The 15,216-nt window shown below is 34.1% G+C and overlaps 2 protein-coding genes across 10 annotated transcripts; both read right to left on the bottom strand.

Annotated features, from left to right (window-relative positions):
* Positions 1 to 4,822: 4,822 nt before the first annotated feature.
* LOC140832472 (mediator of RNA polymerase II transcription subunit 4) lies at positions 4,823 to 7,761 on the bottom strand. 4 transcript variants are annotated; one of them, XM_073196520.1, is made up of 2 exons: positions 7,510 to 7,761; positions 4,823 to 6,503 (listed from the first exon to the last, which is right to left on the bottom strand). In XM_073196520.1, exon 2 carries the CDS (start codon positions 6,490 to 6,492, stop codon positions 5,278 to 5,280), a length of 1,215 nt encoding a protein of 404 aa, XP_073052621.1. In that variant the 5' UTR covers positions 6,493 to 6,503; positions 7,510 to 7,761; the 3' UTR covers positions 4,823 to 5,277. The 4 variants fall into 4 exon arrangements, with proteins under 4 accessions (XP_073052621.1, XP_073052620.1, XP_073052622.1 ...); XM_073196519.1 differs by having other exon boundaries at positions 4,823 to 6,894; positions 7,528 to 7,761; XM_073196521.1 differs by having other exon boundaries at positions 4,823 to 6,520; positions 7,528 to 7,761.
* Positions 7,762 to 8,281: 520 nt separating this feature from the next.
* On the bottom strand, positions 8,282 to 12,245 carry LOC140832470 (protein REVEILLE 8-like). 6 transcript variants are annotated; one of them, XR_012118121.1, is made up of 9 exons: positions 11,933 to 12,244; positions 11,559 to 11,616; positions 11,164 to 11,287; positions 10,900 to 11,058; positions 10,638 to 10,763; positions 9,691 to 9,800; positions 9,400 to 9,459; positions 9,233 to 9,321; positions 8,282 to 8,829 (listed from the first exon to the last, which is right to left on the bottom strand). XR_012118121.1 is itself a non-coding variant. In XM_073196515.1 (9 exons), the coding sequence occupies exons 1-8, from the start codon at positions 12,085 to 12,087 to the stop codon at positions 9,266 to 9,268; spliced, it is 837 nt and encodes a 278-aa protein (XP_073052616.1). In that variant the 5' UTR covers positions 12,088 to 12,245; the 3' UTR covers positions 8,282 to 8,829; positions 9,233 to 9,265. The 6 variants fall into 6 exon arrangements, 5 of the variants coding, with proteins under 5 accessions (XP_073052616.1, XP_073052614.1, XP_073052618.1 ...); XM_073196515.1 differs by having other exon boundaries at positions 9,233 to 9,310; positions 11,933 to 12,245; XM_073196513.1 differs by lacking the exon at positions 9,233 to 9,321 and having other exon boundaries at positions 11,933 to 12,240.
* Between the last annotated feature and the right edge of the window lie 2,971 nt (positions 12,246 to 15,216).

Here is a 15,216-nt window from a genome sequence, read left to right as displayed (position 1 = left end):
ATTTTAAATGGCTCTAAATTGAATAGTTTATTTCTTTGACCGAAATGTTGTCAGGTTATATTCTCCATGTTTTGCAGACTGCTCCTCACAGCCTAACTACGTAGTCGCAAGAGATTTAGTTTCATCCATATCCTGTGATATTTTTCCTGCTACATCCACCATGATTGTGATTGAGTTAATGCCTATTCTCGTCTTCAATTTCTCTCAGTTCTGTGGATATACCTGAAATGGAGAAACTGCAGATTCATCGGTATCAACATTAGATTTACTCTTGTCTGTAAGGTTGATATCTCTTTCTTCAATCCCCGAGGTGAGAGATATGGATCTAGAGTCTCAATTTTTTTTACCAACTCATTTGGAAATGATCCAAAACTAACACAAATGCTTGAGGTATTTGAATCCGCTGCTACAGCTACATAGTCTTGTACTCAAAAACTCTCTATTTGGAAAACATGTGGCTTATCAATGACTTAGAAGATATGTTTTTGTATTATAAATCATAACTTGGTATAAGCTTGTTAACATTCTGTAATTCGATCGGAGAAAATTCTCTTATCGGCTCGTTGTAGCCTACCCGCAACTGCTGCATTTAGGGAAAGCTTATTAAACTCGTTTTGAACTATTTCAAATTGTTATCTCAAATGTCTCTGTATTTTTATGATGACATGGATATCACTGTTGTTCGTCTCTTGTTAGAAATCTGAAAGAATATTTTCATGAGATCTAATAATCACAATATCAAAAATATAGTTTTGACACAAAGTTTTCCACCTTAATAATCTAATTTTCTCAGGTTTAGATTCAATTTTATTTTTTAAGAAAGCTTTTGCCCGTGTATCAATCTTCAAAGTAATTTTCTTTGCTAGTAAAAATAATTTTCATTTTTCAAAATCCCTTTTTACTGCATAAGATTCGTTTTCGTTGATATGAAATCTTATGACTTCTACTTATGAAAATAGACCATTACAATATCTGCAGAATTATTCTCCTTCTGGTGTGAGCTTTGTTAAAACCGCTACCCACCAATGATAATTGACATCTGTGTACAGTATCATATCATTTTCAACACGAGGAATAATCATTTTTGGAAGATTTTTACAAATCTTTTTTAGTTGGCTAAGTTATTTTATGTGTTCTTCCGTTCATAAAAATATTGCATCTTTTATCAATAATGGACTAAACATTTTTATATGTTTTGCTAGGTTCTTAATAAACATCTCAACCAAAATAACAACTCCTAAAAACCTTTGTGGTCGTTTCTTTTCTTTAATTTTTTCTGGAAAATTATGTATTTATTTCCATAATATTCTTGCATAATTATTCCGAACTCATCGATTTCTATTCCGATGAATTCAATCTTTTTTGTAGCAATAACTGCTTTCTTTTCGGATAAATCAGTCATTCTTTCCTACAAATTTTAGAGAAATTATCTAAGGATTTCATATGGCTTTCCATATTTTTAAACGTTATTAATATAAATAAACATTAATTTGAAATAATCCTTAAATAAATTATGCACATTTCTTTGAAACTCATCGGTAAGACTTCTCAAATATAGTGATCTTGTGAAATAGTGAATTTTTTACTTTCTTTCTCCATCAGAATTTGGTAGAGTCCAAACCTACAATCAAATTTAGAAAATATATTTCAATTTTGGATTCAGAAATTTAATAACATTGAGTATTAAAATCGTAAAATATCAAACATACATGATTAAAAATAATTTTTTTTCTCATGTTTACCCTAGAATATGCATGTATGTACGTACTTTGTATATATTGCCGTGAACTGGAAATCTTATTTTAGATATATTTTGTGAAGTTATATATATATATATGGACATACACACGCGTATATGAATTATGCAACAATTTATTTTCCCAACTCTACACTGAGGAATAGGTTGGAAATGCGGGTTTGGAATTAACTGGGAATAAATATGATGGGGGTTGCGATATCAACTTACTTTTATTAGATGGACAAGAAAGCAAATTTGGAATTAAAATTAAAATGCTACTTTTGGTTCATGTCAAAAACTTGTGTGAGACGGTCTCACGGATCGTATTTGTGAGACGTATCTCTTATTTGGGTTATCCATAAATAAGTATGATTTTTTATGCTTAGAGTATTACTTTTTATTGTAAATATGGGTAGGGTTGACCTGTTTCACAGATTAAGATCTTTGAAACGATCTCATATGAGACTAACTCTTTGTTCATTCAATTAGGAAAAACAAATATATAATTAAATTTCTTAACATGTAAATAAAGATTACTTTCGATAAATATGTCTATCATTTAGAATGATTACTAATTGATATCACAGCCTCACAACTAATTAATATTTCGAAGAGCAGGTGCATATTATCCACCGAAGATAATTCTTATGAGACGGTCAATTTTGTTTATATTTAAAATAAAATGTAATAATTTTTTTATATAAATTAATATTTTTTTACGAATGACCTAAATATAAGATTCGTCGTACAAAATTGATCAATGAGATCGTCTCAGAAGAGTTCAACTCTAATTTCAATTTTCAGTGTATCTCCTCCTCATCTTTAAAAATTCTTCATTTATAACTATGTGTTTGGATGACAATTAGATTTAGAGTAGGTATCTTGTGAGACGGTCTCACGAATCTTTATTTGTGAGACATGTCAATCCTACTGATATTCACAATAAAAATTAATATTCTTAGCAAAAAAAGTAGAGTAGGTTTCTTGTGAGACGGTCTCACGAAGCTCTATATGTGAGATGTTGAGGGTCAATCCTATCGATATTCATGAATGACCCAAATAAGATATCTGTCTCACAAAATACGACCCGTGAGACCGTCTCACACAAGTTTTTGCCTACAAAATAATATTTTTTCATGGATGACCCAAATAAACGATCTGTCTTATAAAATACGACCCGTGAGACTCTCACACAAATTTTTGACTTAGATTTAAGTCATTATCTATTAAAGTTGGGATCATGTGTTTTTTTTTTTCAAACAAAAAAAAATTAAATAAAAAACAAATGAGAGAACGATACAAAAAAGATAAATTGACCGAAATATCAAACTCCTGTTACGCAATTTTCTCCTAAAATTCCTTTTTTTTTTTGAAAGGTCCTAAAATTCTATTATCATAAAAAAAACACTGATTTCAAATTAATACCAATTTATGTCATTTGACTAAAAGTACATACAAATATGAAAGATAAGATAAGGCTCCTCAACCACTCATTTATAGCTTAGTCCCAGTCCCTCGCAGCGATGTGGCAAGTTAATGAGTTAGTATTGATATATATTTGCTAAAATATTACATATATATATATATTTCTAGCCAAATTAAAAAATTATTATAAATAAAAAAAATGTGTGAAGCCCTTTTTGAAAGGCTTATAATTTTCATCGTTATATTTAATTTCTCACCAAATACAAAAACCATATATTGCAAAATTAATGAATTCTTCGTAGATATATGTCCCATCTGTTGGCAGCACTATCCTATGTTAATGTCGTCGTCCAATCACATCAAATATATAAATTTACATTTGAATATAAAATTAATGGAAATAGGTGAAAATATAATTTACCGACGAAGACAAAGCCGCATGCCACTGAATCCTTAGCAACAACGTAGGAAGATTTCGAGGAAAATTTGGATTCGCATGTGATGTTTTGTGTCATCTTCTGTCCACACAGTAATTTTAATATATTCAGAAGAGCTGTTTTTTTTTCTTTTTAAAATAGTAATATTGACAGTGACTTGCAATTATCAAATAATTATTCGAAGAAAAAGAAACAAATATTACTTTTTTACTAGGTGTCCTCATCTGGATTTGGAATTTCTTACATACATACAAAGAGAGATAGAAGTTTTGGCTCATATATTATTGTCTTCGTTGATCAAATTAGTTTGAAACTCATCTAAGTTAGGACGTTACCAAGGAATAATTTCTTTATAAAATATGATTGGTGTAAACTTTTTCCACAAATATATAAAATATAAGACGAACAATAATCGATTTAATTATCATTACATATAGATTTATATATAGAGTTGTAAATAAATCGAGTCCGTTCGCGAATGTTTCGAACCGGATTGATACATATTTGATTCGTATTCGAATTTATCGAACTCGAATATATTCGAACTTTTTTCTATTTTCGAGCCAAAATTATTTTGTTCGGTAGTTCGGAGCCTTAATATTTTATTATTACAATCTAATTATATACTAAATATATATACATTTTAGAGCTTTCGAACATTTCATATAGCTCGTGAATATGTTCGAAGATTTCGGACCAAACTCGAACATCATTTTTATCAGAACTCAAACTGAAATTTTAAAAAAAAATCGAGGATCAAACCGAACTCGAACCCAAATATACTTAATTTTAGTCGAATTCAAACTTAAATTTTTACTATATTCGATTCGATTAAGTTTGTTTATAACTCTATTTATATATTCAATCAATTATTATTTAATGTCGAAACCGGAAAAAATCAGTGCTTATTCTACTTAGATGACAAAGACGTGAATGTTGGTTGGTTTTATCTAAAATAAAAATTGTAAATTTGACTCAGGCAACTTGGTTTTTGGGGGAAAAAAAATGTGCGTGAGTAATATTAATTTAAACGCGATGATACCAAAGTACAAGAAATAAATGTATCGACAATATTATATTTTTCTGCGTGCCTTTTATGGGTTAATTAATTAATTGTGAGAGTGGACATACTTTGCTTAGGGCCAGAGACTGCGATATAATTATTCTGAAGTTTGGTACTCGGTTTTGTTTCTTTAAAAAAAATATTTAACTCAATCACAAGTCTATATAATCCACTAGCATTTATCTTTAATTATGTTCGGTGGGAGAAGACAGCAATGTTAGATTTCACCCATTGGGTCCAGAAATCGACCATAGAAACTTCAATCTTTTTTATACGTGGTTTTCTTGAAAAACATAAAATTGATCCTCTAGATCATTGAATCAACTCGTATCCCATATCTTCCTGGCCTCTTGTTACAAATCCAAGCCCCGCCCCTACTCCAGCACATGTCTGTAACTTTTAAAAACTTCTTGCATCATCATCGGCCATGGGACAACTAACATACAAAAAATTGATTTACCAACTAGGAAAAATGCCGACAACATAGACACACTACTAAGTGATTGGCATATGAGACAATTTCATTGGCTTAAGAGTTGGAAACAAGTCATTAAAATAACAACTTACAAATTTCTACTCGCCCCTGGTCAAAGTCCTTCACAAACTCCGGTTAATCAATCACTATCAGAGCTGCCAATGTCGCTGCTATAATCACTACTATCATCTTCAATGTCAAGCTGCACATGCCGGACTTGGATAGGCTCTGGTGCTTTTGTGAGCCCAGATAGAGGAATAGGCCTCGGTTGCTGTTCCTCAACCCTAGGTGGTCCAGGAAGAGAGTCCAATGGTGGCAACGTAATTGGGTCACCAGGCTTCCAACCAAGAGGAGGGAGAATTGGTAGATCAATTGGCAATTCCACGGGCATCCCGGGTTTCCATCCAGATGGAACGACAATATTTGGAGGAATCAAACCTGCTGACAGAGGGTTACTTTCTGAAGGAATCCCCGTAGGAGTTCCAATAAATGGCTCGAGTACTTTATCTTTGCCGCCGTCCATTTTAGGTAACCCAACATCGAGATCGGCAAAATTATATAACTGAGATGCTCGCATCTGCTCCTCCTGTGGGGCAGGAGGAAGAGCACCTCGAAGAGGAGCCTGACCAGCACCAAATTCAGGAGGTGCAAAGGTTGTGTAGCTTATCTTGTGCGCGTAGGACAATATATCTGACACTTTTAGCTGAGTTTTAACAGTCGTTGTCGAGGAATCTTCGGCAGTACTGTCTGACTTTGTTCGTTTAGGGCGGTGATAATTAGAATAATCATCCACAAGAAAGTCAAGAACATGCTCAGCCTCTTTGAGTTTGTTGGCAAAAGCAAGAAGAGCAGAATCTTTGGACCGGATTTCACGTGCAAGCTTCTCGTTAACATCTTGAAGATCAAGAATTTCTTGGAGTTCTGCAACAGCTTCAATGAGTTGGGTCTGGAGAGCTGTGAATTGGGAAAGGATATCTTTGGTTGACAAAGGAGATGAGTCTGATGGAGCAGGCATCAGTGGCTGGGTTTGGGAAGATAAGAAGGAAGGAAGGGAGCCTCGAAAAGCACTAAGCCAGTGGGAGCAATTTGGTGAAACCTCAAATAATTTTGTGTCAAGAGCTGCCATTTGAAGTAGAAGAGACTGTGCTCTAGGGAGAGGTGGGAGAAGAGGAAGAAGAGCTGGAGAAACAGCAGGCGCAGTCAACTGATTAGGGGATTGATGAGGATGGTGCGACTGTTGAGTTTGAGAGGAAAATTTCGGAGGGGTAGGGTTTTGAAGAGACGGTGAATTGGGGTTTGGCAGGCCTAGCCTGGCTGGGGATTGCACAATTTGATGGGGAATACTTTGTAACATTTTGAACTATTCTTTTCTCGGGAGAAACCTGGAAAAGAAAAAAAAGAAAGAAGACATGGAAAATGTACCACCAAAAGTCTAAGACTATGGGTATCAATGTTTAAACATAGCATTGATACTAAAACAATCAAAAGCATTTTACCCTCAGTAATTCGACCATGAATTAGATCAAGATTGTAATCGGCTCTAAAAAGAACACAACGGACATTCGTTCAATGAACATGAACATGGGGCCAAGAAAAATTATAATTCAGCACAAGTACACAATAACACAAGAAAGTTCTTTCACCAATAACATCAAAATTGAAGAAGAACATGTTTATGCTTCTGATTTGGAAGAACCTTGGAGTACAATTTCATCTTTAGCTCATCAGAGTAACAATCTTTCTCCTAGTGATTATACTAGTGATATTTCAGTAAAGTTAATTGAAATCTTCATCACAACAATGTAAAGGATTCAGCTGGAATATTTGCAATATGGACTATAACACAAAACTTCCCCAGTCATCTCAATTGATCAACCCTAATATCAGCTTGCATATTAGGCGAAGCAGGGAGATACAAAAACCGAGTGCTTGATCAATTGAGATGACTGGGACCCTAAAATCAGCTTGAATATTAGGCGAAGCAGGGAGATACCCAAACCGAGTGCTTGATTAAATTTAGAAATTCAACCCAGCCTCAACAAATAGCCAAAATCATTAATCAAATCAACAATTTAGTGAAATTAAACGATCTATCAGCAAAATCACCAAATCAACAAATTCTCACTACCAGATAAAATCCCCAAACCCTTGCGGTTAATTTTAACGGTTGCAAAGCTTACAAACAAGCCAGATTACTATTTATTCCAATTTGGTAACTAGTGCACGCAAAATTTTCTGTCCCGAGCTCGAGCTCCAGTCAAATTCAATCGGGTTCAAACTCTATTCGAATTAGTACAGTTGAAACGAGCTCCAATATAATAAAAAATCTGGGAAAAAATGAAGCCCAAGCATGGAGATCAAACCAACGAACACTTAAAATAAAACGTACCCAGAAAGTGATGAAGTGTGAGAGAAAACGAAGATGAGACTCCGGTGGAGGCGGATCAAATACCGGCAGGTGGAGGCGACGTGGGAGGAAGAACACCTAGCTGCGTCTCTGATCCGTGGAATCTGAGTAAAAAGAATAGAAACAGAAAGGGTTAGAAGTGGGCTTGAGGTTGCAGAGGACAGAGATGTGGGAGGGTCTCTGCTGCGCTGACTGAGAGGGATGGTCGAATCGCGTACCACTGATATATATAAATATTATCAATAATTAATAAATGGAAAGATTAGAATCATACGATCGATCTGATCTATAAAATATTAAAATTAAAATTTTTGTGCATCACAGTCAGATAATATTTTTTATTTTCAAGAGTAAAAAAGAGATTGAATGATATTTTTGTAATTTATTATACAAAATGTAATCATGAATTTAACATAAAACGTATATTCAGAATTTCCCAAAAATTAATATTTTTTTATAAGATCTTTTGATTTATTACTCGAACTTTCTGACATTTTTACATAACTAGTTATTACCATTAATTATTCATTTATCTTTAGTTATTTGGCCTTCCTGAAATTTATAGATAAAAGTTTAAAATAAACATTTTGTAAGTCATTCCCGTTACTCATGCATTGTTATTCACTTACGTATGAATCACCCCAAGTACTTCGATTAAATAGGAATTTGAGTGCAGGCTTTTGTTTCCTCTGAACTTGGGGGGGAGTTTGCACTAAAATTCGCGTCAAAATCAGAATTCGCAACGAAGTACATACCAATATTATTACAATATAATAAATCCTCTAATAGCACAAAATCACCTCAGCTTCAAAGACTTTGGTATGCTTCTTTCGAACATGAAAGAAAATACAAAGAACAAGTCAAACAAATTATCGACTAGCAACCTACAACACTATGTCAAACAAAATTGAAACCGAGGGAACAAAGACATAACATGTATTCTTTTCAAGTTGGCGCCTCTGATTATTACAGAGATCGACATCTTGTCCAATACTTGTGTTGCTGACATGATGGATACGTCAATAATTGGCTCGGGATATCAGATGAGCATTCTTTGAATTTATCACAGACTTCACCTTATAGAGACCACTGGCTCCACTTCGAGCACGGTTCTAAATCAGGTCCCGTGGCAGTCAGATCACCAGCCACTTCCCTTCTTGGACACCATCTACCCCTCCAGTTTCTATTCGAATGGCTTATAGCGATTCAGTTAGACCTATCACAGCAGATAGGTCAAACGCCTACTGTTTTGGTACTGATATCATAAGATGATAGAGCCTTTTTCTGCAGAAATGTGGAAACAGCTTATACATGAGAACATCAGCGTGAATAAGGAACGAGACGCAGAAAAAACAGTCAAGTTATATTTCAATTAAATAGATTATGAACCTCTTCTTTTATATCCCCCAGCCAATATGACAGCCCGCACCACTAAACCACCAGATACACGATGACCAAAGAAAAGTAGAGTCATGGAAACTTTCAAAGTGTACAAGGCTCACATAATTTTTTTTTATGGCATCATTTGACAAGGTTATGAAAATGCAAAACAATATAAATCATGCCAGCCTTGACTCTCGCTTTAAACCATATTAACCTACCCCTTCAGACTCTATCTGTTTCTAAAAACATAATATTTAAAAAATGATATACCAACATCAAAGTGTGATCTCAACATTGACAATACCCACAGAACCTTCAAGTCTTTATGATGAGGCATTTATGAGATCCAAGAACCATTTGAGCCATTCTCACCTATACATCCCTGCTTGAGACCTTTTCATGCTTTAAGATTGACTACAGGAAACCATTTCACAAAAATGCCGAAACAATTAATTTCAGAAAAACGCTTACAATTGGCTCAAAATCAGGACTGGACAAGTTAATGGTAAGGTTTCTAGTCAACAACAAGACCTGCATTTGGAAGAATGATAACATATTAGTTTTTGACAAGAATGATCATAAGCTTCCTCATGAAGCAAATTTCACACTATACGTCAGTGTCAGGCTGTCAGATGGTTTAGAATGTTTTCGATATTTTCTTTATCTCAGTTTTATTCCCTGGAGTAAAGACACACGTTGGCCAAGAGTATTACTTGATTGACAAGCACATAAAATATCAACATTAACCTTGGGTGAACTCACAGTTTCAAAATTAATAGGATCCATCTCCTTGAGTTTCTGCACATGATCTTTACCAGCTGGATCAAAAATACTGCCAATGAAGCTATAGACTTCAAAAAAATCCGGTATACCTAAAAAGGGAAACAAAGACCATTACCCATCGAAATAACAACTACCGTTTTGAAAAAATCTTGCCTGCAACTCGAAGCCAGTGAAAAGAGAAGTGTACCCAAGAGACATGTTCAATCCCTCTAGAAATTCTTAAAGCCAGTCAATATGTAATCTAGTATCTGAAGATCAAGCTTTGAACCTTCATCTTAGGATTTCTATCTTAAGTTCCCTGGAGCTTATCACATGGACGATAATACAACTAACTAATGATTCATGCAGCATAATGGCGAGAATGAATTAACATTATTGAATTTTACTGCTGCAAGTACTGTCCCATTCGTAGTAGAACCTGAGCAATATATATTAGTGAGTGATCTGATGCAAAACTTCCTCGTATACACCAGAAAGTACACCTGAAGCAACAGCATAGCCCATTCACAACCTCTTTAATATCTATTAAAATATTGCCCCTTCAGTTTGGATGTCAGACGCATCGAAAGAACAGAAAAACAATAAATGACATCAATCCTATACTTAGAAGCAATACTGAGATAGAGGCACACACAAGCAGATTCAGCTACGTATGAAAAATGTAGCAAATGAGTAAGAGCCCAACAGCCATAAGCATTTATTTCGGTTCTTAGTCATTCATTCTCAAATCTAAAGACTTCGGGAAGGGATCCAGGAAAACTTGAGCTACAGTAGGGAAATATAGATTCTGGACATCACAGATGATCAGATGAACATTATTTCTGTTTTACCATTCTTAAGTGTAGCTACAGATAATATCCGATCCTCATCCATCTTGTGTAGACTGGATCATTGGAATGGAAAAGGTACATGTTCAAGGAGGTTACCGTGAATCATGGAACCTTGCATGTTCTGAGTTGGCAGGTCGGAACTTGACAGAACTCTGGGTGAACTTCCAATGCTGCTCATATTGCAGTTACCAACCCTTTCAGGTCCCTTTGATACAATATCAGCTGAATCAGAAACATCACGAGTCAAAATACGTTTGGAAAGTTCACCTTATTGATTATTGGGCATTTTTTACAGAAAAATTTATTAAAATATATTGGTTTATTTATTTTATACACGATCTTAAAAAAATATGCATGCCTTCAACTCCAAGTAGATCATAATCATTCCCAGTTGGTGTGACTCCGCTTGATGGATCATTTCCACGCATGGAAGCATCATCCCATACATGATAACCAGATGAAAGAGAATTCACTGATGCCGAACCATATGCCGCAGATGCTTGGAGTGGCCCTAGAACTGCCGAAAAAACAGCAGAAAGTGGCAAACTCAAGTATCAAGATACCAGAAAGGCTTTAATTATATGTTTAAAATCATGTTCGAATTCATGCAAAGGAGGCACACCATTTTTGGGTGCCTTCTGCGGGTATGGATGGGCGGCTTTACGCTTGGGTCGTGGGGGAGGTACATGTGCCTCTGTTCCATTCTTTTGAACCTTCAGAAAGTACTTTTGTGCATGACTGCGAATCTGCCAACAACATCATCAATAAATGCTAACAACATATAATCCAGTAAAATCTAAGAAGGAAACCAAGTCTTGTTGTTCAACTACAGATCGAATTGCAAAAAATGATGGCTGATTAATTTAAGTAGATACAACAAGGACCCATCATTGGAAGCATAAACTAAACCTTGATCTTCGACTTATTTTGACGCTGCAGAATTCTTCAAACAAAATGCAACAACATGCTGAAAATAAGAAATATTGAAGATTTTCGTCCAAAGATTTAAAAAGGCACCTGAATTACCGTCTTTGAACCAACGAAATCTTCGATCTTCTTCCAATCTCGGTCGAACCTGATATTCACAGCATGAATGCAATGCATACTTTCAGAAAACTGAACGAGACACAAAAGAAATCGGCATAACTTAAAATAGGCTCTGTTAAATCTGATTAGAAGTCAACAACAACACAATACAAAAGAAAAAAGACCTATTAGAGGTGGATTGAACAAAGCATTTCAGACAAATAATCCGAGACAAACATTTTCCAATAAACTAATAATAAAAGTGCAAACTTTACATCTTCAAATTCGTTGATCATCTCTCAACTCCCCCGGGAAACAAATGGCCTATAAAATAAAGTAGACGAAGGAAATCAGAGAAGCTTAACAGTTGGAGAGCTTCAAGGAACTTGTCGTGCTCGTCGTCAGTCCAACTCTCCCTGGACTTCGTTATGGTGTAAGGCTTCCGCACCTTCTTATTTGACCCTTCTCCCGACGAAGGAGGGGGCGGTGGGGGCGGAGGGATCGATGAGCTGCGGTTCATCTGGTGAATTTGGCGCGCGGAGAAGTTGAGTGGTGGAGAAGAGAGGGTGTTCTTGTGGTGCGTCGAGTCCCGACTAATTATGGCAGGCCAATCAAAATCAAATGCGTTGGCATCAGCCGATAATAAAACCAACTGCGTGTTGGCTAAATTTAAGCGAAGTCCATTCCGTGGGAATCTCTGTATTTTAGCTTGTGTATTCAATAAACTTTTAAATCATTTCAATATTTGGAAAATACTCATTTTCGTCTTTTTCGTTAACCGCTTTTCCCATTTCAGTCCCTTCTGATTTTTGACTGATTAATTAATCCTTCATGTTTTCAAAATATTCTCGAATTGGTCCCTACCGTTATCTTGTTGTTAAGGTTAACGTTGACTTGACATTAGCGACGGGTTCTCAAAACTTCGTCGCTAATTAGCGACGATTTAATATTTTCATAAAATAAAAAAAATATTTATAATTTAAAAAAAAAACTTAGAATTGGACTATGCTGACAATATCAATGATCTTAACTAACACTTAAAAATTTACAAAAATTTAAATCGAAAAAGTTTACCCTAAGTCGAAACTAAAATCGTGTAAGAGAGAAAAATTTTAAGTGTTGTGAAGTGGTGTGGATGAAATGGAGAGAGAGCATTTTTATAGACAGTTTGCGACGGGTTTTGGTAACACCGTCGCTAATAGCGACGGTAATATTATTAACCTTGAAGTATAGACGGTTTTGCAATCACCGTCGCTATTTTACCAAAAGCATAAAACAAACTGTCTATAAATATACTCTCTTTCCATTTTCATACACACCACTTCACAACACTTAAATTTTTTTACTCTTACACGATTTTAGTTTCAACTTAGGGTAAACTTTTTCGCTTTAATTTTTTGTAAATTTTTAAGTGTTAGTTAAGATCATTAATATTGTTACCATAGTCCGATTCTAAGTTTTTTTAAACACCGTCGCTAATTTCTACCATCTTCCATAAAATAAAAAAAATTACTTTTAATAATTTTTTAAAAAAAACTTAAAATTTATTTTATGGAAATAGTAGCGACGCTAATTAGCGACGGTTTTTGAAACACCGTCGCTAATTTCTACCATTTTTCACAAGTCAACGTTAACCTTAACGTCAGGATAACGGTATGGACCAATTCGGGAACATTTTGAAAACATGAAGGATTAATTAAGCAGTCAAAAATCACGAGGGACTGAAATGGGAAAAGCGGTTAACGAAAAGGACGAAAAATGTTATTATCCCTTTCAATATTAGTTATTAAACAATTAGATTAGACACAATGAACAACTAACGTCTGGTTAACTCGTTCGAAAAAATGTTAATAAAATTAATCGAACAAATAATCTCATATACTCAACTAACTCGGATATCACCAAAAAAAAAAAGACACGATTATATATTTATATTTTGTCACGACGTAAGTTTTTTATTTTCCTCTTTAACCTGACATAGATTTTAGTACAATTGACCTTCAACCCAAGAAAATATTTTAAATTTGAATATTTTGTCCATAGAAGAGTTATAAAACACCCAATACTTGAAAATTAATTAACTAATGAATATCTTTAAAATAGATATAGGAAGTAGGTTGCTTGTGAGGCGGTCTCACGAATCTTTATCTGTGAGACGGGTCAACCCTATAGATATACACAGTAAAAAGTAATATTCTTAGCATAAAAAGTAATATTTTTCATGAATTACCCAAATAAGAGAATTGTCTCACAATATACGACCCGTGAGACCGTCTCACACAAGTTTTTGTCATATATTTTTATGAAAAATTGATTCAGTAATTTACACAACCTCTTCGTCACTGAATTCTTCTCTCAAAATTGTATTTTTTTAAAAAAAAAATGATAGTAAAAATTAGAATCATTAATTTGATGGGTCTTTTTTTAAAAAAAACATAAAATGTAGAAAATAGTTCGATGAACAATTGGAAATATAATAAAGTGAGTTAAAGTTGACGATTTGATTTGAGTGCGACAGGTGCTGGCATATAATCCACTAGTTATTTTAACTTGGTCCAAACGTCGAACCACTTGTGTGTTTACAAGTGGGCTCAGTGCGTTGACACGTGGCCAATTTACAACCACGAAAATTCTGTCACTGCCAACTAGTTGGGTGTACCCGTTGTTGGAGGGAGAACAAAAGCCACCCCTATTAATCTATCCTTTCAAATTTATTTTATATTAAATTTTTAAAAAAATAAATAATTATTACACTTGATTTCGAATATATAAAATATTTCTTTTGGATCAATACTCAGTTTCGTTCAAATATAAATCTGATTCTATCGAATAACTTATTATATGATCTTCTACGTCTTAGATTTTATGTTTTCATGTAATATTCATAGAGAATGAATCTATAAATTACATTGATACTTTTACGTATTATGAATAACGTAAGAAAATAGAGTGAGTCTCATGTGAGACGGTCTCACGGATCTTAAAGTAATACTCTTAGCATAAAAAGTAATACTTTTTAATGGATGACCCAAATAAGATATACGTCTCATAAATACGATCTGTGAGTCCGTCTCACACAAATTTTTATCAAGAAAATATCACAAAATCCATTTTCTGCTTTCTGTTTAATATTGATATTTTATTTTTGAAGCATTTTTTTGATAATTAATTAATTTAGATTTGTCCGTTTTGCTGAATTTTACAACACATTTATGTATTGCTTTGTCTGGTCAGTGGTTACATAATCAGACACCACACCTTTATATCCCAATCCCACTTGTTCCATCATTCGACGGACATCCACGTCAAATATAATGAGGAAACAAAGGTATCAATCGAAGGCATTATAACTATTTAGATCGGACTAATATAGGGCAAAAATCTGCCCATTCGGATGTGAGATAAGCATAAAATTTATCAAACTGTGCTTTAAATAGAGCTGTCAAATTGTTGTTTTTATGTTATTATAGTTTTGGCAATTTAAGAATCGATCAAGTTCTATGGATGAGATTAAACTATGATTAAAAATCATAATTAACTTCTGTTGCTAATTAAATAATTATAATGAAACTTAACATCTTTTAAAATTACAACTTCACAAGCCATGAGGGTTTTTAGCTAGCAAAAGTTATATATAATTAGTAATGAA

Source organism: Primulina eburnea, chromosome 5, assembly GCF_022965805.1.
Source record: "Primulina eburnea isolate SZY01 chromosome 5, ASM2296580v1, whole genome shotgun sequence".
NCBI lineage: Eukaryota > Viridiplantae > Streptophyta > Magnoliopsida > Lamiales > Gesneriaceae > Primulina > Primulina eburnea.
Note: the sequence above shows the minus strand (reverse complement) of the source record. Positions and strands in the feature narration are given on the sequence as shown.